This window comes from Giraffa tippelskirchi, chromosome 7 (genome assembly GCF_054371585.1).
Source record: "Giraffa tippelskirchi isolate mGirTip1 chromosome 7, T2T-mGirTip1v1.2.pri, whole genome shotgun sequence".
NCBI classification, from domain to species: Eukaryota; Metazoa; Chordata; class Mammalia; order Artiodactyla; family Giraffidae; genus Giraffa; species Giraffa tippelskirchi.
In genome coordinates, this window is record NC_137281.1 from 35,975,354 (window position 1) to 35,998,869 (window position 23,516).

General features: G+C 38.3%; 1 protein-coding gene and 1 non-coding gene across 19 annotated transcripts in view; one reads left to right on the forward strand and one right to left on the reverse strand.

The window, feature by feature from the left end:
• Positions 1–23,516, forward strand: part of PSME3IP1 (proteasome activator subunit 3 interacting protein 1) — a 36,755-nt gene that overhangs the window by 7,239 nt on the left and 6,000 nt on the right. For 9 of the 18 annotated variants that reach the window (XM_081514303.1, XM_081514300.1, XM_081514315.1 and 6 more), the window contains 5 exons: positions 3,850–3,987; positions 4,493–4,591; positions 4,996–5,117; positions 9,281–9,411; positions 17,392–17,456. In XM_081514303.1, the coding sequence (XP_081370429.1) occupies positions 3,861–3,987; positions 4,493–4,591; positions 4,996–5,117; positions 9,281–9,411; positions 17,392–17,456 (544 nt within the window). In that variant the 5' untranslated portion in view covers positions 3,850–3,860. Of the gene's footprint in view, positions 1–3,419; positions 3,537–3,849; positions 3,988–4,492; positions 4,592–4,995; positions 5,118–9,280; positions 9,412–17,391; positions 17,457–23,516 lie in introns of all 18 variants that reach the window. The other 9 variants (XM_081514306.1, XM_081514304.1, XM_081514305.1 and 6 more) reach the window with 3 other exon arrangements.
• TRNAC-GCA (transfer RNA cysteine (anticodon GCA)) lies at positions 11,173–11,244 on the reverse strand. Its single transcript has one exon. It is a non-coding gene; the product is annotated as a tRNA-Cys (tRNA).

Consider the following 23,516-nt stretch of genomic DNA (forward strand, 5'->3'; position numbering starts at 1 on the left):
TTATTTTCTATAATTTACATTGGACAGTATCTAAGAATATGTGTGTGAGAGCATTCCCCTCTGCTTAAATTCTTCAAATCCTCTCCCTGGTTGGTTTATCCAGTAAGTGTTTCTTATATATTTAATATATGCCAGACACTGTGCTAATAAGCACTGTGGATACAAAGAGCTGTTGGAATAGTCGTAAGTGATAAAACACAATGAATAAATGACATAGTAGAGTTAGAAATATTTGGAATGGGGGCCAGAGGAGAAACTGAGAGACTAGTAGAATGCTCTTAGAGTAGTTTATGCAAGAGGAGGCCCTGAAAAGAAGAGATTAGAAAAGAAAGGATGAATTAAAGAGAGATCATTGTGAAGTAGAAACAACAGAACTTGGTGACTAGTGGGATGTAAGGGAAAAAGGAAAATGGAGTCTTAAGTATATGCTCAGGTTTTCAGCTTGGGAAACTGGGTTGATCCCTATTTGTGCCCTTCATTACTGCCTCTTAGCTGTACCGTTTACTTTGGTAATTATTACATACACTGTTATCTGTTAAGAACTAGTACAAGAGTACTAGCTCTTTAAAGTTTATTTTCTTTATGCACCCCCATAGAATTTGCACAATGCTGGACACAGAGTTCAGCATTCAGCACGATGTTTAATTTATTTAAATTGAAGTAATAATAAAACAATAAAAGAACTGTGGTAAAGGGGAAATATAGAATTACCAAATACATGTACATGGAAGCTTTTCCTGATTGCCCTCAGTTTCATCTGGTCCCTTTCCTACTTCACTTGTCATGGTTGTTTATGTCACTGGTTTACTTCTCCTACACTCCTTGAGCACAGGGTAGTATATTTCTCTCACTCCCATAACCAGAGCTCAGCATAGCTCTTTGCAATAACGACAGACCTTTTTTCCCTGGTGGCTCAGATGGTAATGCGTCTGTCTACAATGCGGGAGACCCGGGTTCGATCCCTGGGTGGGGAAGATCTGGAGAAGGAAATGGCAACCCACTTCAGTATTCTTGCCTGGAAAATCCCATGGACGGAAGAGCCTGGTAGATTACAGTCCATGGGGTTGCAAAGAGTCGGACATGACTGAGCGACTTCACTTCACTTTAAACATTGTGCTAAGTGCTTTACGTGAATTATCTAGTTTATCTCACAAAAGCTTTATGTTGTGCAGTACTTTCTTAATCTCCATTGATGAGTGCAATCTGTACATTAGGAAACTAAGGCTTAGATGAGTTAAATGACTTGACCCAAATCATACAACTTTCAAGTGGCAGAACCAAGGTCTCTTGATCTCAGAATCTATAATCTTCATTACCTGTTTTCCCTCCTGTAAGGAGACTGCACCAGAAGGTATCTGTTACATGTTAGTTGAATTAGATTAGGTTGTCATGAAAAGTGTCTGAAATTAAGCTGGCTTCTTGGCAGTATTTATTGATAGGGAAGTTTTGAATATTTCTGGAGAAGGAATATTCTGAATATTACCTAGCATACTGAGGAGTATGACCACTTGTTCATAAACATTTTCTGTCCTTTGGCCTCTCCTGATATAGAAAATTCATTAACCAAAGGGCCACTTGGTGGCATTGCAGGCAAGAAGGGAATAGTAGTTGAAGTGCCAGGGAATGAGGACCTATAGGAGATGTGCAAATTGAAGAAAGAGATGGATGAAGCAGTCTGTGTTTAGTGTTGGTCCTTTTAAATTCACAGAAATGTTTTATAATTAGGCATGGCCATCTAGTTTTATTTTGGGAATGAGGGAATGTCGGGATTATGTTAGGTTTAAAGAACAGATTTTTACAAGTGCTCATTAGTTTTGACAGTGTGACTTTTCTCAGGAAACCAACCCATTGAGAGCATTAAAATTTTTTCTGTCAAATTATAAACCCATTGTCTTTAAATTTCCTTTTAAACATGTGCTTCTGCCTTGTTTTCTTTTTCATTAACCAACCGTGATTCTTGATTTAGTCCTACATGTGAAAGATGGGGAAATAGCACAGGCCAAACTCTTTGGGTAAAAGTTCAGTTCTAACACTTGAGAAAAAGATGAAAAGGAGAGTAGGAATGTCTTGGAATCTCATAAATTTGTCTTTTTCCAAAAGTAATTGATAAATGTTGGGAAAATTCTTATTCTCTAAGAGTTTCTGTTTCAAATTCAAACCTTTGTTTACATGTATCTTAAAGGCTCTGACCCTTGAGTTTCAGGGATTTTTTTTTTAAGTCAAATGAATTCTTTTTTAAAGTCAAATGCATTTTTTTTAAAAGTCAAATGAATTCTTCTTTATCCAAAAACTCAACAGGTTATGAAAATTAAATAGATGGCTTTACTTCCTTAGTTTTGCATTATAAGAATAAATATTGAGTCTGAATTCTTACTTAGATGGAAGCATGTAAGATTCAAGGTTTTTATTTTGAACTGTAAGGGTTCTTTCAGTATTAATATAAATTTTTTATTTTTTCAAGTGTAACAAGAGTAAAGAGATGGATTCAATGGCATGCCAGTTGTATTACCATATCCTAATATTGCTTTCCCAGGTTGAAATCATAACAGTTTAAGATTACTGTTTTGAGACAGTTTTTTCATGTTTTTATAAGATTAAAGGAACTAGGAATGCTTGACCTAGAAAGGTGACAAATTAGGAGGAAAATGGGAGTTGTTTTCAAACAGCTGAGGCATTGTCGTGTTGAAAAAGGGATTTGGCTTCTTTTGTGTAGTCCCAGTGGATTCAGCCTATGTGAGGAATTTATAGGCAGAGAGATTTCAGTTCAGTTTAAGGAATAACGATCGTGCTAGTCAGATATGCTCAGAGAGAGTCAGCTGCCTGAAGGGAGTGCAGTTTTAAAGTATGGGTTGGATGAAAATCTCCTGGGTATGAATGGTGGGTTCTGTTGACAGATGGAGAATTGTTTGAGGTGGACTATGAGGACCCATCACATTCTGAATTATTTCCCAGTAAATAAGGGTGAGAGGAAGAAACCAGACAGCCAATATAGGATGAGAAAGGAGAGCTACAGCTGAGAAAGGGGACAGTGAGGGTCTAAATTGTCTCTCCCATCCATTAGAGTTCTACATCTTTCATGTTTTCTCTGCCAGAAACATTTAAGAAAATGTTGGCTCTTGTTCCATAAGAGGTCATTCTGCAAAACTTTGAGGAATTTTTGGCATGGTCACAGAGACAGAACAATTCTGTCTCTGTAATAGGCCTTTAGATGGAGACACCCAGTAATGCTAAGAAATGTCCAGGGTTATGGACTTTAGGTAGGAGCAACAACTTGTGTCCATTGATATGGTTTTCTTTCTAGTAAATTTAAAAATTTTCTGTTGTTACAATGAACTAAACTTCAACTGGATTTAGGCAAAGACTATTTTGTTCTGCATGTTTGGATTTATTTCCTCTGTTTCCATTTTCGTCTTCACTAGAGGAAGATGTTCCATGAACATTCTCAGCACTGGAATTTGATAGAAGAAGAAAGGTGAAATTGACATGTCCTTCTTAAGGAAGATCCCTGGTTTCTGGGGAGGGGTATGATTAAGTGGGTAAGAGTATGAATTTTTGCTCTCAGCTGATTCTCAGCTCCACCATTCACCACCTTAGAATTATTCCAGGTCCTCTTGCTGACTTTGTAGATAAACATAGATGTTGATAAAATTACATAATACATTAAGAAAATGTAATCCTGTGCTTTTAACAGTGACTTATGAGTTAAACTACTTGAGGATTTCTCAGTTCAAGGCTAGAGAAAGTTTTGAGGTAGTCTGTTGCTTGGGGGAGACAGCTTAATCTTGTTTCTCTTCAGAATTTTAATTACAGTTCTCACTTGAAATATTTTGTTTGTTTGTTTGTTTTTAGACTGTTCCATTATGGATGGAGGGGATGATGGTAACCTTGTTATCAAAAAGAGGTTTGTGTCTGAGGCAGAGCTAGATGAACGGCGCAAAAGGAGACAAGAAGAATGGGAAAAAGTTCGAAAACCTGAAGATCCAGAAGGTATATAGGCTAACAGATCTTTAATCCTCATAACCCTGCAAAGTGGCTATTAGCATCACTTTAGAGTAGAAGAACTGAGGCTGAGGGGATGAAGGGACCTATGTAAGGTCTCCATAGCTGGGAGCAGACCAGGATCTGCACCTCCATGCCCTTTCCACTCTACCACACTCTATGCCAGAAGATTCCACTGGTCTTCTAGCTATTCAGGTGGATCCAGGATCTGAACAGCTGAGTGCTGCTACCATGCAGGGTTTGTTTTGGGTGGATCCCTCATCCAGTTAGCTGTCTCAGGCCGTGGGCCCTGTTCACACTCACAATTGGCTTTGAGAACTGCTGGCTCCTGTCTGAGGTCTAGAGGGAAGCTATGAACTTTGTACTATTTTTGTGTTATCTTTGCCTTCAGATCATGCAGAGACTTGACTTTACCTTTAAATCCTTTGTGATTCCAAAATAATATGAACGGATTGTAAAGTATGTATTTTTTTACCCCTCCCTTTTCTTTCAGAATGCCCAGAGGAGGTTTATGACCCTCGGTCTCTATATGAAAGGCTACAGGAACAGAAAGACAGGAAGCAGCAGGAGTATGAAGAACAGTTCAAATTCAGTAAGCTTCAGAAAAAACAGCATCTGAGGGACTCTGCAGGCCCTTTTTGGTGCACTTTTGCCTTGTGCAACACTTTTTCTAACCAGCCATAAAATTGTCTTAATTATCTAGTCTCTAGGTGCTCATTTGGTGAAAAAGAGACAGTTTTCTACCATCTAGACCACATTGAACATTTTTGCTTAGAACTCAGTATACCAATTTTAATTCTATGCTAACATCTAGTAATGGGAAAGATGCTTTGATTTTATGCCATGTTATCTATCCAAAAGCTTTGGTGTTTACAAATTCTTTCTTCTAATCCCCTGAACAATCTGCTGTTTATTAAAAAATAGGACAAGGAAAAATCTTGACTATATCTTCTCTTTATCCTGCTTTAAGTGTTCCTTGTTTAATTATTTCCTCAGAAAACATGGTAAGAGGCTTAGACGAAGATGAGACCAACTTCCTTGATGAGGTTTCTCGGCAACAAGAACTAATAGAAAAACAACGAAGAGAAGAAGAACTGAAAGAACTGAAGGAATACAGAATATCCTTTGTACTTTGCTAGGTATCTATAAGGTGTCAGTTTCTCATCAACAGCTATGCATTTCAGTTTTTTCATTATAGAATGAGGGTCTTCTGCCTGGTCATCTTTAAGTTCCCTTTCAACTGTGATGTTCCTGTGACTCTGAATAACTGGCAGCGGTACGTAGAGTTATGTTGCGTGCAAGAGTCTGTTGCAATCAATCCTGTTACAGGATTAACTAAAGGCCTAAATCCTAATGGTCAGTACCACGGTATTCTTGCCTTGTGAGATTAGACTCTGAAACAGATGGGCGATGCAATAAACCTCATCCAGGGGAGAAACGGGCTTCTAGGTTTTTTAAAGGAAATTTTTAGCAACCCTCCTGTGTCCTCAGACCTTCCCTACAGATACAGCCTGGTCTGTCTCCATAGAGGGGTAGGGAAAGTGGCCAAGAGGACTTTGCTTTGGCTCACTGTTAACTTTCTGGCATCCACTTGCATGTCTTCCTAGGCATCCCAGATGTAACTTGGCTGAATCAAAATTCTCAGTTCCATGCCTCACTACTCCTACCTTCACTATACTACCTCCCTCCAAATCTCTTCTTTTTCTGGTATCTGCCAAACTACCTCCAAAATGAACTCCAAATCTTCAGCTCTAGCTGTCTCTACTGCCACTGCAGTCGTCGTAGACCTTCTCTGTACTACCTGACCATCTAATTGTCTCTGCTTCTGTTCTCCTCCCTCGCAGTCCATTCTCTAGACAATAGTCTGGGGAACTTTTGAAAACATACGTTGGATCATATAACTTTCCTGTTTCAAACACTAGTGGCTTCCTGTTGCATTTAGACTTAAAATCTGCATTCTTAACCAGGTCCTACAAGGTTCTGCATGATTTAGGCCAACTCACCTCCCTGTTTTATCTTGAACTACTCTTCTTCCTGTTTACTACACTCCAGCTTACTGCCCTTCTTTTTGTTCTTCTCATATTGAGCTCTGTGATTCCATTTCAAGGCATTTGTATTTGCTGTTTCCTCAGCCTAGAATCCTCTGCCCTCAGATTTTACAGGGCTGGCATTTCATGTCACTTGGGTCTCAGCCCCCTTCCTCAGAGATCTTCCCTAAGCACTCCATCTAAAGTTGCAGCCATCCCTGTCACTGACAATAATGCCATTTTTTTAAATAGTCTGTGTCACTACCTGAAGATCTTAATTTATATAATTACGGGTTTGTTTGCCTCTTTACTGCTGGAATATAAAGTAAGTGCTGTAAGAACAAAGGCTTGATCACCACTGATTTCTCCAGTGCTTGGTATATAGTAGGTTCTCAGTATATGTGTGAAGAAATTAATGAATGACTCATAGAAGAGGTTAAAAAGGCCTCCTTAGCATCTTCCTCCTGTGAGAAAGCTTATTTGAGTATTTCAAGCTTATATGTTGAATAACCTCACTAGCGTGATTTAACAGGCTTTTTTACCTCTAAGGTTGGTGCTCTGTGTATGCACTAGTTGGTGTGGTTTTTTTTTCGCGGAGTGTGTGCAATAGGTCCTATTAAAGAGTTATGTAGGGCAAAATGTGAACAGATTCCCAGGAATTTGGTTAAAGACAAGGTGACTGACGGTGATTGAGATAAGGTAGTAACATGCTGCCACAAAATGTGCTCTGAACAGGTAGTGAAAGACGTGGCTTCCAGTCTGTTTTCCAAGTGGAATTCTGGTGTAACACTAAGATAGAAGTTGATAGAAAAATCACACCTCCATCCCAGCTGTAGGATTGAGGTTGATTCTTCTGAAGCTTCCCTCCCCCACTCTATTGCATCATGACCCCAGGATGGTATTTTGCATTGATGTTTGCAGAGATGGGAAGATATATATACTGCATTGTTTCAGGCATCCAGCTTTTTCCTCTGAGGAAAAAATACATTAATTACATTTTCACTTGGAATTATGTCTTGTTTTATGTGCTTAATTTGGCAGGCAAGCAAATAAGACAGTGTCTCCCAAGGCAACATTCTGGAGAGTATGGTTGGTGTGGTATGAGTATGAGAGGCCCTTGGGTTTTCAGTTCAGAGGGAAGGATGAACCGGGCAGCCGTGAGGCAAAAGAAACTTTTCTGTCCTGGTAACATTGCAGTACAACATTGAAGAGGCTCCAGGGTTATTAGCTCTATCGGAGACTTGGAAAGTTCTGACTAGAAAAACCGAAACAAACCAAGCCTTCCAGCCCACTGACGTATAGTGTGCTAGTAACAAGCATGCATGTAGCCAGAGACATGTTGAGGTAGGAATTGAGGTTTAGACATCTGTTTATTAAAGCTCTAAATCTGGAGCTGGTTCTTGGTTTTGCGTGGTTGGCATAAGATATATTTTATAATGTGATACTTGTGAATACAGGTAAGCTGTAGTTTGTGTCAGTATAAACAACTTTTGTTTTGTTTAGGTTAGAACAGTATTTATTAATATGTGTGTTCAAATACAATGTGACCTTTTAAAAACTGCTTCATCTGGTGTATTCCTTGAGACTTTTGAAATGTATATTTAAAACATTTTAGGGGGAGAGGGTCTTAAGGGGGAAAAAGGGCTTGGGCTTTGGATGTAGATCAAAAATATTATTACCACCTCCCTCCCTGCCCACCAAAAAAGAAGTTGAGAGCTTTTCTTCACTTAAGAATAAAAAGTTAAATGTTATAAATGTGTGATTTTGTTAAATTTTTTCTGTTGTACTTGAAAGTTTCTATCCTTTATGGTGGAGTTGTAGGTAAAAATCACAGCATGGTCATGGTTTTTGGTATTCTGTACTAGACAGATGAAATTTCTATTTCATTTTTATTCTAAAAAAAAAGAACATTTAGTATTAATATATCAGTTTCCATGATTACCTTAAAAACATTAAATATAAATAGATGAAACTCAGAATAATGCTGAGTATAATGTATAATCCCTGTTGAATATTACAAATGTTTAAGATAACTGGTTCCCACAAGAATTGAGTGTCTGAAAATTAGACACTAGAATTAGACATTAACATTTCCTAATTTCTGGTACCCAGTTTTTCCATTGTTCAAAGATACGGAAATAGCTGAGACCGCACAGCCCACCTCCACTCCTTTGGGTTGATAATACATGCGTCTTAGGTATCTTGAACACTAGATGTCGCTGTTGCTCCAGGAAGGCACCACTGCATCTTAAGTAAGGGATTGCAGCATGTTCCAGTACTGATCTGTTTACTAGTAAGTTGTGAGAGAGCATGAAAGGGAAGGAGAGGAGGGGGTTGGTGGAGAGAGCAAAAGAAACTGACAAACCTTGGGAGCCGTAGATTGACATCAAGCTTGAAAACAGTAGGCAACAAATGAACTGGTTGTTTTATGGTTTTAAACAGCTTTTCAGTCCTTGTGTTGTGTTGTCTATGCACAGGGGTTTCTCATTAAAATCACCTTCAGAATGTTTAATACAGGTTCCTGGGCCTCTGGAAGTCCTCATTCAGTAAGGAGGTTTGGGACAGGGGAGGGACCCTGTTTTTTAAATGAGCCTTAAGATGATTCTGATGTTGTCTTATATCTGCAGAATAGGAGTTAGTCTTCATAATATCTAAAGCTGAATGCTACTGATAGTCATAGGACACTCCGCAAAATTTTATTTTATCCTTAGGGGAAAAAGCAAATAATTTTTCTGCATTCAGGGAAGCTACTTTTTTCTGTTGGATTCTTCAGGATCTTCATTTTCCCCAACAAGTATGATATTGGTCATGTTTTTGGTAATAGCAGGTGTTCTGGTCATCCTCAGGATTTTCTTTGGGAATCAAAGGGAAAAAATTTGCTTCTCTGTATTATTTTGGGCTTGCTTTGCCATCTTCCTCCTAGTCATCTTCATTTCTCTTTAAATCAGCTGTATTTGACTGGCAAAATAAAGACAGGAGGGCATTTTTTTTTCCTTTGGCAGTGCTTCTCGGCATGTGGAATCTTAGTTCCCCAACCAGGGATTGAATCCATCCCCCTGCAGTGGAAGCATGGAGTCCTAACCACTGGACTGCAAGAAAAGTCTGGGGAGGGTATTTTTTTAAATAAGTAGGCTGAACATTCCATGGCAGAGCTGAAGTGCTTATGAGTTATAGGTGCCTTCCACGTCTTGATTTATCACTGTCCTGCTATAGCTCTTCTTTTTGCTTAGTTTGATCCTTAACCTGTAACTCACAGTAATCTCAACAAGGTTGGAATTTCTTCAGAAAACAAGAAGGAAGTGGAGAAGAAAGCTGTGAAACCCATAGAAACCAAGAACAAGTTCTCCCAGGCAAAGCTGTTGGCAGGAGCTGTGAAGCATAAGAGGTCAGCCCTCATTCACACGACTTTAATCTCCCTCTGTGTGCCCTGAAATGCCAGAGTAATGGTAGTCAGAACAGTTACCTAAGCACAGGTCTTGGTGAAGTTCCTTGGTGGCCCTCCCTCGCTCCCCTGTCAGATTTGGTGTCTTCTGACGCCTTTGACCTTTGTGTCTCTGTTCGTTCAACATAATAACCACTCTTCACTGGACACTTCAGTATTTTCAGTGCAGGTGATGTTTTATTCCTCTATGAAGTACAGAGACTGGGAATCTCAGAGGTTGAGAACCTTTGTCCAAAGTCAAAAAGTAACAGGAGAAGTGGAATTCTACCTTTGAGCATCTGTGTTTCTAGGCAAACAAGGTAACAAGTTCTGTGGAAGGATTTATATAGGGTGTAATGAGAGCAGGGAGGAGGAATAACTGCCTGGAGTGGGTGTATGTAACTTGTGTTGGGGAAGTTAAGGCATTAGAAAGGAGACTGATTAGGTAGGACTATGAGGGCTTTAATAGGCAGACAAGGAGAGCAGAACATCCCAGGCCAGGAGAAGAGCTGGGGCAAAGGCCCTGAGGTCTGTAAGAACGTGGCAGCTGTGACAGGGTTACACACCCGGCTGGGACTCTGCTTGTTTGATGTGGGGTGGCAGCACTTCCTAGAGGTTTTGATAAGTTCTCTGTTGTTTGTTCCTCCCCTTTCGAACTCTGAAATGGCACCAATGATTAAATTTGGTCATTTCAATTTGACCAGCTCGACTATGAGCAAAATGATCCTAAGCTGAAGTGCAGTCTGTTAGGAAAATCAATATGGTACTTTGGCAGCCAGCCACATGTTTTGAAGAAAGTGAGTTAATGGAGTTTTGTGGTTTAGAAAACACTGAATGCTGGGACAGTTTCCTGGAACATTGCTCGCAACATTGTTTACATGTAAAAATGTCCTCATGGCATAGCAGCAAAGGGGAGTCATATCAGAGGCCTGAAAAGGGCCAGTTACCCAAGCCATGGATTGTTCCTTTCAACTTTTCGTATAAACTTGCTTGCCTGGTCCAGTATCTTTGGGGATTTGGACCTGGGTCAGTTGTACTGGGCTGTACCAAGAGGGGGCTCTCTAGGTAGTCAGTTAGCGTCTCTAGTGTCTTGCTTCTAGCAGAATGGGTGTTGTAAGTATCTCTTCTAGTCCTTGTGCTGTGCTGTACTTAGTCACTCAGCTGTGTCTGGCTCTTTGTGACCCCATGGACTGTACTCCCCAGGCTCCTCTGTCCATGGGGATTTTCCAGGCAAGAATACTGACGTGGGTTTCCATGCTTTCCTCCAGGGGATCTTCCCAACCCAGGATCAAACCCAGGTCTTTACCATCTGAGCCACCAGGGAAGCCCCTCCTGGTCCTTATATACCATCTTTTATTAGATCATCCTTTATTGTTGTTTTGTGCAGCAAGGTGATAAATTGAGTCTCCTGGGGCAGGCATTCCTAATCTACCCAGCTTTGGGTTTATTAGAGTCACCTGGGGGTTTGTTAATCCTGTGGATTGCCTCACACTGATTCCGGCTCAGTATGGAGTGAGGTCTGGGAGTCTAATTTTTCAAGTTCATGGATGACTCTAATGCTCAGTGAGAGTCTCATGCCTGATGTGTGTATGAAGAGAGAGAAGTCGCTCAGTCGTGTCCGACTCTTTGTGACCCCGTGGACTGTAGCCTACTAGGCTCCTCCATCCATGGGATTTTCCAGGCAAGAGTACTGGAGTGGGTTGCCATTTCCTTCTCCAGAGGATCTTCCCTACCCAGGGATCGAACCCAGGTCTCCCGCATTGCAGGCAGACACTTTACCAACTGAGCCACCAGGGAAGCAAGCATAGTAATAAAACAAGAACCTGTGAACCCATCACTCATCTTAAGAACTAGAGCATTAGTGATACCGAGTCGGCCTTTGTGCTCCTCCCCATTCTGTCTCCCTGCCTTGTCATCCTGACACCACTTTCCTAAGTCTAGTTCATCATTCTTTTGTCTTTCTTTACTTAGTAGGTTTTTTTTTTTTTGCTTCCTATATAGGTATCCATGAACCATATAATAACTTGCTTGTTTTTGAACTTTATTAAAAATGATTTCATTACCAGTATACCATCTTCTGTGACTTTGGCTTTTCGCTCAAATTGTTTCTGTGACTAAAACAGTTTTGTGTATGTGTGTGTGCAGCTGTAATTCATTCACTTTCACTGCTGTATCAGTTCAGTCGCTCTGTCGTGTCTGACTCTTTGCGACCCCATGAACCGCAGCACGCCAGGCCTCCCTGTGCATCACCAACTCCCGGAGTTTACCCAAACCCATGTCCATCGAGTCAGTGATGCCATCCAGCCATCTCATCCTCTGTCGTCCCCTTCTCCTCCTGCCCTCAATCTTTCCCAGCATCAGGGTCTTTTCCAATGAGTCAGCTCTTCAGATGAGGTGGCCAAAGTATTGGAGTTTCAGCTTCAACATCAGTCCTTCCAATGAACACCCAGGACTGATCTCCTTTAGGATGGACTGGTTGGATCTTCTTGCAGTCCAAGGGACTCTGAAGAGTCTTCTCCAACACCACAGTTCAAAAGTATTAATTCTTTGGTGCTCAGCTTTCTTTATAGTTCAGCTCTCACATCCATACATGACCACTGGAAAAACCATAGCCTTGACTAGACGGACCTTTGTTGGCAAAGTAATGTCTCTGCATTTTAATATGCTGTCTAGGTTGGTCATAACTTTCCTTCCAAGGAGTAAGCGTCTTTTAATTTCATGGCTGCAGTCACCATCTGCAGTGATTTTGGAGCCCAGAAAAATAAAGTCAGCCACTGTTTCCCCATCTATTTGCCATGAAGTGATGGGACCGGATGCCATGATCTTAGTTTTCTGAATGTTGAGCTTTAAGCCAACTTTTTCACTCTCCTCTTTCACTTTCATCAAGAGGCTCTTTAGTTCTTCTTCACTTTCTGCCATAAGGATGGTGTCATCTGCATATCTGAGGTTATTGATATTTCTCCCAGCAGTCTTGATTCCAGCTTGTGCTTCCTCCAGCCCAGCGTTTCTCATGATGTACTCTGCATATAAGTTAAATAAGCAGGGTGACAACATACAGCCTTGACGTACCCCTTTTCCTATTTGGAACCAGTCTGTTGTTCCGTGTCCAGTTCTAATTGTTGCTTCCTGACCTGCATACAGGTTTCTCAAAAGGTAGGTCAGGTGGTCTGGTATGCCCAACTCTTTCAGAATTTTCCACAGTTTATGGTGATCCACACAGTCAAAGGCTTTGGCATAGGCAATAAAGCAGAAATAGATGTTTTTCTGGAACTCCCTTGCTTTTTCGATGATCCAGCGGATGTTGGCAATTTGATCTCGTATTCCTCTGCCTTTTCTAAAACCAGCTTGAACATCTGGAAGTTCACGGTTCACGTATTGCTGAAGCCTGGCTTGGAGAATTTTAAGGATTACGTTACTTGACTGCTGTATAGTAGTGCATTATTTGAGATATCAAACTTTGCTCATTCTCCTGTGAGTGAATGTGTGGATTATGACACATGGTGCTGATGGGCCAGGGACAAACTTTGTACATGTGCGCATGTTTCTCTAGAGTCATGTGTCCAGTATGATAGCCCCTGACTCCCTGCTGCTATGTAAATTTAAATTAATTAAAATTAAATGAAATTTAAAATGCAGTCCCCTAGCCACAGTAGTCACATTTTAAGTGTTAAATGACTCCATGTGGCTTGTTGCTACCCTAGGGGATAGCACAGATACAGCAATAAAGTGATTTATAAAATAGTATCTCCTTATGGTCTTGATTTGCATCCCCCTGTTAACAAATGTAGTTGACATTTTATATGTTGGTTTACCATTCATGTGTCCCATTGTCCTAAAAGATCTATTCATTTATATTGCCATTTTTTTTTTACTGGGTGATTTGTAATTTTCTTACTGATTCACAGGCTTTTTTTTTTAACATTTTTTTCTACAGTTGATAGCTTATCTTTTTAATGTTAAAGTGGTCAAATATATTTAATTTTAAGATGGTCAGTTTTAAAAAACTGATATATAATTGATGTATAACAGTTTCAAATATGCAACATAATTATTTGATAATATATATGTATGTATAGTGAAATGATGGCCAAGATAAGTCTAGTTGACATAGTTACACATAGTTTACACCATACATAGTTACACACTTTTTTCTTGTGATGAGAACTTCTAAGATCTAGTCTCTTAGCAGCTTTCAAATATACAATACTATATCATTAACTATAGTCATCATGATGTACATTATATTCTCAGAATTTATTTTTTTGATAGAAGGTACATTCTTCTCAGGGATGTCTTGTCTATTTTTGGCCGCTTCATTCTTCTATATAAATTTTAGATTTAGTTTTAAGTTCTTTAACAGTCCCTAATGGGATTTTTATTGGAGTGTTATTAAATTGCTTGATAAATTTATGGAGAGATCAGATCTTTATGTTTTTGAGCCTTTATTCATGGTTTATATCTACATTTGTTTGTTTCCTGTAGTTAGTCATTCAGTAAAGTCTTAAGAGTTTTGTTGTTTTTTTCAAAGATGTTGTACATGTCTTTGATTAGATTTATTCCTAGGTATTTTATATTTTTTTGTTGCTGGTAAATAAAAATGCAGTTGATTTTAGTATATTTGTATCCAGCCACCCAACTTTTATTAACTTTACTAATAATTCTTATTAACTGTAATAATTTATTGGTGGATTCTCTGAAATTTCTGTGTAGAAAGTCACTAAATGATGACAGTTTTTTCCTTATACCTTTTAACTCCTTTTTCTTATTGAGCTGGTTGGGACCACCAGCAAAATACTAGAACAATTACTGTGCACATCCTTGTTTTATCTCTAATTTTAAACTGAATGCTTATAACTTTCCACTGCTAAGGATGGTATTGATAATTCTGTTCCTAGTTTAAGGGTTTTTTTTTTTTGTAGCCAGGAATTATTAAATCTTGTCAAATTTTTCCTGCTTTTGAATTGATAAAATAAATTTTTCTTTTTTACTGTTACAGTGAAAAAAATAAAGATTTTTCTGGTGCTGCATTCCTGGTAATAAACCCAACTTGCAATGATATATTTTCTTCTTTTTTTTTTAAACTTTGCTGGATTTGGTTTGCTAATGTTTTGTATAGGTTGTTGCATTTTTGATCATGATTGAGACTGGCCTGTACTTTTTTCCCCACTTTATCTGATTTTGATGTGAAAATTAAACCTAACTTCACAGAATGACTTAGGAAGTATTCTTTCTTTTTCTGTTTTCTAGAGGAGTTTGTATAAGATAGTAGTGTTCTTTTGTGAAGATTTTGTAGAACTCAGTAAAATCACTTTGGGCCCCTCTTTTTATTTTGTGACTGTAGGACTGTCTACCTTTCTCCAAATCTTTTTGAGGCAGTTTTTTTTTTTAGTTGTATTTTCTGGAAATTTGTTCATTTTGTCTTTTTTCAATGCTAAGTTGTCAGTATTCTTTATTTTTCTAACTGCTCTTGTCCCCTTTTTACCCCAAATATTGATGAGTTGTACTTTTATTCTTATTTTGACTATTTTCTTGAGAAGGTAGTCTGTTTTATTAGCCTTTTCAAAGGCCTTTTGGATTTAGTTCTTATTATTTTTGCTCCTTAATATGTTCTACATTCTTTCTTTGAAATATTCTTTACTTTCTCAAGCTTATAGTTTTATTATTTCTGTTATAAACAACTGTCAGATACCAAACTAATTAATTTTCAGCTCTTCTTTTCATTTATAGGCATCTAAAGCTATAGTTTTTCCTCAGCTTTCATTGTATACAATTTTCTGTTTCCAAGTAAGTATTTTTAAATATCCATTTTGATTTCTTTCTTGACTCATGACTTAGAATCATTTTAAAAAATATCCAAACATACTGAGGTAGTTCAGTTCAGTCGCTCAGTCGTGTCCGACTCTTTGCGACCCCATGGACTGCAGCATGCCAGGCTTCCCTGTCCATCACCACTGGGATACAGTGAGATAGACCAAGATACTGAGGTAACTTAACCATATTTCACTGGTTCTAAGATGAACCTTCTTCCCCCCACATTTTAATACCTTGTAAACAGTGATGGCCTAGAGTCTCTGAAGTATCATCTTTCTTTTGTTATCAACTTCTGCCTTAATTGCATTGTGGTTTATATGTACTAATTCTTTTGGAATTACTTAGATTTGCTTTGTAACCTTTTCCTGAGATTAATTTTTGTGACTGTTCCAAGTTAAGGAGAATTTGTGTTGTGTGATTGTTCTGGGTTGTATGTAGGTACAACAAAACAAACTTGTGGATTGTATTGTTCAGATCTTCTGTGTCTTTACGTATTTGTCTGCTTGTTCTATTAGTAATTGAGGGGAGTATTTTGAAATCTCCCATTATTGTAATCATTTCTTGATTTTTCTTCAGAGTCTATTGAATATATTTTTAAGCTCTTTAATTAGAAGCATAGATATTTGGGATTGTTATTTCTTTGTGGTGATTTAAACTTTGTTTCATTATAAACTAACCTCCTTATCCCTTGTAATACTTTTGGTTTTAAAGTCTGTTTTCTTAATATAGGTGCCCCAGCCTTCTTTGGGTTAGTATTAGCTGTGCTAACTCTTTTTCCATTCCTTTACTGTAAATCTTTCTAGGTCGTAAGTTGTTTGTTTTGCTTCTGTTAAGTTTTTAGTTAATCATAAATAGCTTATTTGAAATCATCCGTTAAACTCTCTTTATACGTAGGCTTGGACTTATTAGGATTTTTTTGTATAGTTTCTACTATCTTTTCTAAAATTAATTTTTTAGTCATCCCATGTGACTTGCAGGATCTTGGTTCCCAGACCAGTGATTGAATGTGGACCATGGCAGTGAAAGCTTGGAATCCTAACCACTAGACCACCAAGGAACTCTGCAGTTTGTACTATCTAATGTTATTTGTCTTTTTACTTGACAATACTTTTCCTTATATTCTTTTTATTAAAATTTAGATTATAATTGTTAAATTTTTAATTCTCTTTTTTTCTTTCTATTAGTTTGGATTTATGTATTCTGTTTCTGTTCTTTTGTGCCTTAAGTTGGCAATTTACCAGGAATGCTTAGCAAAACCATAAAGTAAATAGCTGTCTTGCTTGCCTGCAGAATTATCCATAGATCTTAGAACTTTTAGCCACAATAACCTTCTTCCTTCCTTACATGCTGTCCAGGACTTTAGTATGGTCATGTTTAATACCACAAATTAGATGATGTTTTTTATATAGACAATGTTTGTTTAGATTTGTATTGCCCAGTTTCTTTGTTCACTATCTCTTCCTTTTGGGATTAAGGCCTTCCTTCTAAGACCATTTTCTTCCTCTTTGAATTGCATTCTTTTTTTTTTTCTCACTGTCCTAAATTGTTTAATAGGTACAAATTTACAAACGTTACATATATTAGTAGTAATGGTGGACCTGGAGAACATTGTGCATTTTCTGAGCTGCATGTTGAGAGAAGTACATTCTTTAGATAATCTTTTAGTGAAGGTATTTTGGATGACGTTCCAACTCTCTAGCATGTCACTAAAGATATTTCCTTTAGTCTTTAATAGCTACATTTTTGTCATATATAATCATGTCCAGATATTCCTGAAATCTATCTGTGGTTCTAACCAAGATGAATGATGACGATAAAGAATCTGACTTTCAAGTGATACTTGAGGGTGTAATACTTCACCCCTTGAATTGGTCAGAGGTTTAAATTCTTAATAATTTATTTGTTCTCTAAAGCAATTGCCCTTGCATTAAAAAATAGATAGTTTAAAAAGAAAATAATATAATTGGAAGGAGGTTAAGAACCTGAAATGAAGACTTTTCAGATCATTTCAGCTCCTTGAGGCTACCTAAAACCCATATAAAATGGTTTTTGGAGCTCCTGATTCCCAAAGCTTTGATCTCTCAGATTTGACCTAGCTCAAATCACCATATTTTTTGTATGTGTTTGTTACAGTTCAGAGAGTGGAAACAGTGTGAAAAGACTGAAATCGGACTCTGACCCAGATGACAAGAATCAAGGTGGGTGGCAGCTTTCATATCATTCTTTACCCATCATACACACGAACCATGGTGAAAGGCTGGGATGCATTGTATCTGTGGAGGAACGTGTGCATCCCCAACAAACCTGCCTAAACTTACCAAGCCATTTTAAACCAGGCAGGATTTAAACCTAGGATTATATCAGCTGCCCAACAGGTAGTATGTTAGAAACCATGGAACTGATAAATGACAGTTGTGTTCTCTCAGGAGTGCTAGCAAAGCCAAAGCCCTGGTGATATCAACCTCTACTCACAAAGGGTTTTTCTCTTTCTCCCTTAAATGTCAAGTTTCTTCATTTTACCTGGCTGGCTACCAGTAAGAGGTAGAATGCCTGGCTCCTTCTGTTGGTTGGTTTGGATTGAACCAAGAGGCTAAATAGTTTCCAAAGAGTACACTTTCTCTAGTGGTTTCTTTCATGTGATCAAATCTGGTACTGTATTAAGTGGCACCAAGTTATAAGTGAGAGTGAGTGTTACTCAGGACTGAATCAAGGATAAGAAATTCAAGAGTGTTTTCAGTTCTTCTGACTTCCTGTGGAATTGAGATTCTGAGCTGAACTCAAAGGGTCGTCATTAAAACAGGGCTTAAATTTATTTCTCTTTAAAAAAAAGATATTTTAAAATAAATTTTTTCTTTCAAAAATTAATGGATATTTTAAAATACATATCCACTGAAGTCCAGTAATGGTGGGCTGTTGCTGATACCTTTTTGCTCTAGAATTTACTTTTGAAAAGGATATTCAGTGAAGAGCTTTCCTTCTCCTTATATGTTCTCTTCCATCCAGTTCTCCTTCCCAGAGGGAAATACACTTTTTACGTATATATCTGGATATATGTGTATATCCAGATTATTCTATGTATGTATAGGCAATTACAAATATGCTCTTTTTAAAAAAAGTTTTATTATAGCTAACTTAAAACCTGTTTAGATATTGAGATAATAGTATAACGAACCCCATCATGTACCTTCAATTTTTAACATGTCCAATTTTCTTTTTTTTTTTTTTAAACAAAGTTTTATTTTCTTATTCTTTATTTTGGCTATGCCACATGACTTTTGGGATCTTAGTTTCCCATTTGCTGTGGCTAAGACTTGCAATACTGTGTTGAAGAGAAGTGGTGAGAGTGGGTATCCTTGTCTTATTCCAGATATTAGCAGAAAAGCTTTCAGCTTTTACCATTGAATATTATATTGGCTGTGGGTTTGTCATAAAAGCATTTTATTATGTTGAGATATGTTCTTTCTATACTCACTTTTGCAAGGGTTTTCATCATGAATGAATGTTGATTTTTATCAAATACTTTTTCTGCATCTTTTGAGATGATCATGTTGGTTTTGTCCTTTCTTTTGTTGGTGTGGTGTATCGCGTTAATTTCAATACACTGAACCATTGTCATGACCCTGGAATGAATTCAACTTGAGTCGTGGTGTATGACCTTTTTTATGTGTTTTTGGATTCTGTTTGCTGTTTTGAGAATTTTTTTTTTTTTTTAGTTTGAGAATTTTTGTGTCAATATTAGTCAAAGTTATTGGCCTATAACTTTCTTGGTAGTGTCTTCGTCTGGTTTTGGTATCAGGATGATGGCTTCATAGATGTCTTTGGTAGTGTTCCTTCCTCCTCAGTCTTTTGGAAGAGTTTGAGAAGGATAGGTGTGAGTTTTTCTTTGTATGTTTGTAGAATTCCCCAGTGAAGCCATATGGTTCTGGACTTTTGTTTGTAGGGAGTTTTTATTACAGATTCGGTTTCATTTCTAGTGAGTAGTCTGTTCAAGTTATCTGTTTCTTCTCGGTTCAGTTTTGGTGGACTGTATGTTTCTAGAAAGTTGTCCATTTCTTTGAGTTTGTTAAATTTGTTGGCATATAATTGTTCATAGTATTCTCTTATGGTTTTTTTGTATTTTTGTGGTATCTGTTGTGATTTCTACTCTTTTATTTCTTGTTTGTTTATTTGGGTCTTCTCTCTTTTCGTCTTGTTGAGCCTGGCCAGAGTTTTGTCAATTTTGTTTACCCTTTCAGAGAACCAGCTCTTGGTTTTATCGATTTTTTTTTTCTATTTTTAAATCTCTTTTATTTATTCCCTCTCTGATCTTTATTATCTTCTTCCTTCTGCTGACTTAAGTTTTGTTTTGTTCTCTCTCACATTCTTTTAGGTGGTGGGTTAGGCTGTTTGATTTTTCTTGTCTTGAAGGCCTGTATTGCTATGAACTTTCTAAGAACTGCTTTTGCTGCATCCCATGGATTTTGTGTGGTTGTGTTTTCATTCTCATTTGCCTCAAGATATTTTTTTAATTTCTTCCTTGATTTCTCTGTTGATCCATTGGTTTTTTAGTCATGTTGTTTAGCCTTCCTGTAATTTTTTTTCTTATTTCTTTTTCTGTGGTTGCTTTTTAGTTTTATGTACCCTTGTGGTCAGAAAAGATGCTTGAAGTAATTTCTATACTCTTAAATTTGTTTAAGCTTTTTTGTGTTTAATCCTAGAGAATGTTCTATGTGGACTTGAAAAGAATGTGTATTCTGCTTTGAGGGGATGTAATGTCCTGAAGATATCAATTAAGTCTAAATGTTCTGTTGTATCATTTAGGATCTGTGTTGCATTTTCTGTCTCAAAGATCTGTCCATTGATGTTGAGTGGGGTTTTAAAGTCTCCTACTGTTACTGTATTCCTATCAGTTTCTCTCTTTTTATGTTATTTGTTTTATGTATTTGGGTGCTTCTATATTGGGTGTATACATATTGACAAGTGTAATATCCTTTCCTTATATTGATCCGTTTATATAGTGTCCTTCTTTTATCTTTGTTTATAGGCTTTGTTTTAAAGTCTGTTTTGTCTGATATAAGTATTACTACCCTTGCTTTCTTGTAATTTCCCATTTGCATAAAATAACTTTTTCCGTTTCTTCACTTTTAATTTGTGGGTGTCCTTTGCCCTAAAATGGGTCTCTTGTAGGCAGCATGTTGTAAGCTTTTGTTTTTTTTAATCCAGTCTGCCACTCTGTGTCTTCTGATAGAGCACTTATTCACTGACATTTAATTATTGATAGATATGTATTCATTGCCATTTTAAACTTTGTTTTCCTGTTGATTTTATCTCTTTTGTTTTTTGTTTTTTCTTTTGTCCATTATGCTATGTTCTTTTCGTTTTTTGTGAATCTGTTGTAAGTTTTTGATTTGTGGTTGCCCTGTTTTTCAAGTATGTTAACCCCTTCCTTTATCTACTTGCTTTAGACTGGTAGTCATGTAGGCTCAAACACATTATAGAAAAAAAAAATCCATGTTTTCTTACTTTCCTCTCCCACATTTTATGATTTTGATGTCCTCTTTTGCATCTTCATGGTCATCCTTCTTTTTTTTATCATTTTTTTTTTAATAAATTTATTTATTTTAGTTGGGGGCTAATTACTTTACAATATTGTAATAGTTTTTGCCATACATTGACATGAATCAGCCATGAGTTTACATGTGTTCCCCTTCCTGGACCCCTCACCCACCTCCCTCCCCCATGGTCATCCTTTTGCTGTTTATTGTGGTTATCATTGCTTTCAGAGAAAGTTTTAAATTTTTAAAAATTTGTGTAATGTCTTAAGTGATTTATTTCCCATTGTGATTTTCTCCTCCCTATAGATTCTTAGTACTTTTCTATTTAGAGCTGACCTTTCAATATTTCTTTTTTTAAGATAGGTTTAGTATTGCTGTATTCTTTTACTTTTTGCTTATCTGAGAAATTCTTCCTCTCTCCCTCTATTCTGAATGGTAATCTTGCTGGCTTGAGTATCCTAGGTTGCAGATGTTTCCTTTTCAGGAGTTTGAATATATCTTGCCATTCCCTTCTGGCCTGCATTGTTTCTGTAGAGAAATTAGCTGATAGCCTTATAGGTGTTCCCTTGTAATTAATTTTATTTTTCTTTTGCTGCCTTTAGAATCCTCTTTTCATCTTCAACTTGTGCTATTTTTATTATAATATGTCTTGATGTAGATCTGTTAGGATTTATCTTGTTTGGGACCCTCTGTGCTTCCTGTATCTGAATATCTTTCTTGTTTTCTTTCGGTTTGGGAAGTTTTCAGCCATAATTTCTTCAAGTACGTTTTCAATCTCCTTTTCTTTTTCTTCTCCTTATGGGATCCCTATTATGCCTTGATTGGCATGCTTTATATTATCCCATAGTTCTCTTAAATTGCTTTCTTTTTTTTTTTTTTTTAATTAATTTCCATTATTCTTCTGGATCACATTCATTTTTCTGCATTATTCATTTTGCTTTTCACAGCGTTTAGTTCAGCTTTTATCTCGTCAAATGAATTCTCTAATTTTTCTTGGCTCCTCCTTATAGTTTCTAATTCCTTTTTATAGTAATCTATATTTCTGTTGATATTTTTAATTCCTTCAGTATTTTCATTATCTCCTTTTTGAACTTGGTGTCTGTCAGACTGAAGAGGTCTGTTTCATTGTTTGTTCTTTCCTGATCTTTAATTGGGAGTGATTCCTCTGCTTCCTCATTTTACTTACATTTATCTTGCTCTGTGAGTTTAGGAGAAGCAATTATCTACTGTAGTCTTGGAGGCCTATTTTTATATAGGAACGACCCTTTGTAGCCTGCATGGGTTTAATTTTTTTTGGTGTGAGGACTGTTTTTAGTATGGATGCCTGCCACCTCTCTCTTTAGTGTATGCTGGCCATTGTCCCCTTGAGAGGAGGTGTGATTGATATTGTGGTGATTGGAGCCGGCACTGGATATTGAGCTTGGCCTCCCCTTTGCTCTCTGGTTGTCACTGCCCTGTCTGGGGCAGGATCTCCTCCCTAGTTGTTGGAGTAGAAGCCCCCAGCTCTATTTCTGAGCTGCGTTTCTTTTTAAAAATCTATTTATCTATCTTATTTTTGGCTGTGTTGGGTCTTTGTTGCTGTGAATGGGCTTTCTCTAATTGTGGCGAGATGGGGCTGCTCTCTAGTTGTGGTGCACGGGCTGCTCATTGCAGTGGCTTCTCTTGTTGTGGAGGACCGGCTCTAAGATGCATGGGCATCAGTCGTTGCAGCTTGCAGGCTCAGTAGATGTGGCACGTGGGCTTAGTTGCCCTGTGATATGTGGGATCTTCCCGGACCAGAGATCGAACCCGTGTCCTTGGTATTGCAAGGCAGACCAGGGAAAGCCCCCTGAGCTGCATTTCTGATCTGTGGTATGAGGTACGTGGGATTAGAGTGTTCCCACTGGGAGAGGAGTCACTGAGTATTCTCTGTTAGAGCTGATTACCTGAGTGTGTGCTCTGCTGTGTCACTTTTCACCTGTTGTGTGGGCTCACAAAGTATACTGTATTGGCACCACCCTCTGCCCCACCTCAACTGTGAGTATCCTGCCAGTCGGTCCTGGTGCCTCTCAGGCTTTGTTTTCACAAAGCCACCAATGCAGATCCACTGAAGTCAGGTCCCAGGACTGCAGTAGTTGTGCATCTGGACCCTCTGTGGGAGCTGTGGAGGCAGCTCAGACCCTAACCTGTCCTGGTCTCAGGAGCAACAGTTGTCCATTCGGATGTTCCACAGACACTGAATTCACAAAGCCAGCCCTGGAGGTGTAAATCTGTGGTTTGTGCAGCTGTGGGGAGAGATTTCAGCTCTGCTTTCTAAGTCCCATGATCCCTGGGGGCTCAGCTGTGATTTCAGCCCCACCTCTGTTGGGCAACCCACTAGTGTCTACTCCCAGGGCTGCTGAGGCAGTGGCCAGAGTGCTGGAGCCTGCCTGGGTTGTGGAGGGGGGCCTCTCCTGGAGCGAGAGGAACCAGGAGCCAGCGAGGGGGGAAAGAGGCTGCAGTGGCAACCCCACCCCTCTCTTTCGCATGCTGATTAACATTGGTCCTTAGCTTCTCTGGTGGCCTAGGATTCTTCTGGGAACACTCCTGGTTTTTGTGCCCTACACTTTACTCCCTTCAAGCTGTCTCTGCACAACCAACAGCAGCTCTCTCCCTGGGTCTGTCCTCTGAAGCCTGCATTCCAACACCCAGCTCCCATCCATACCAGCAGGCACGTGTCTTAGGCTGGATCATACAGGATGGTGG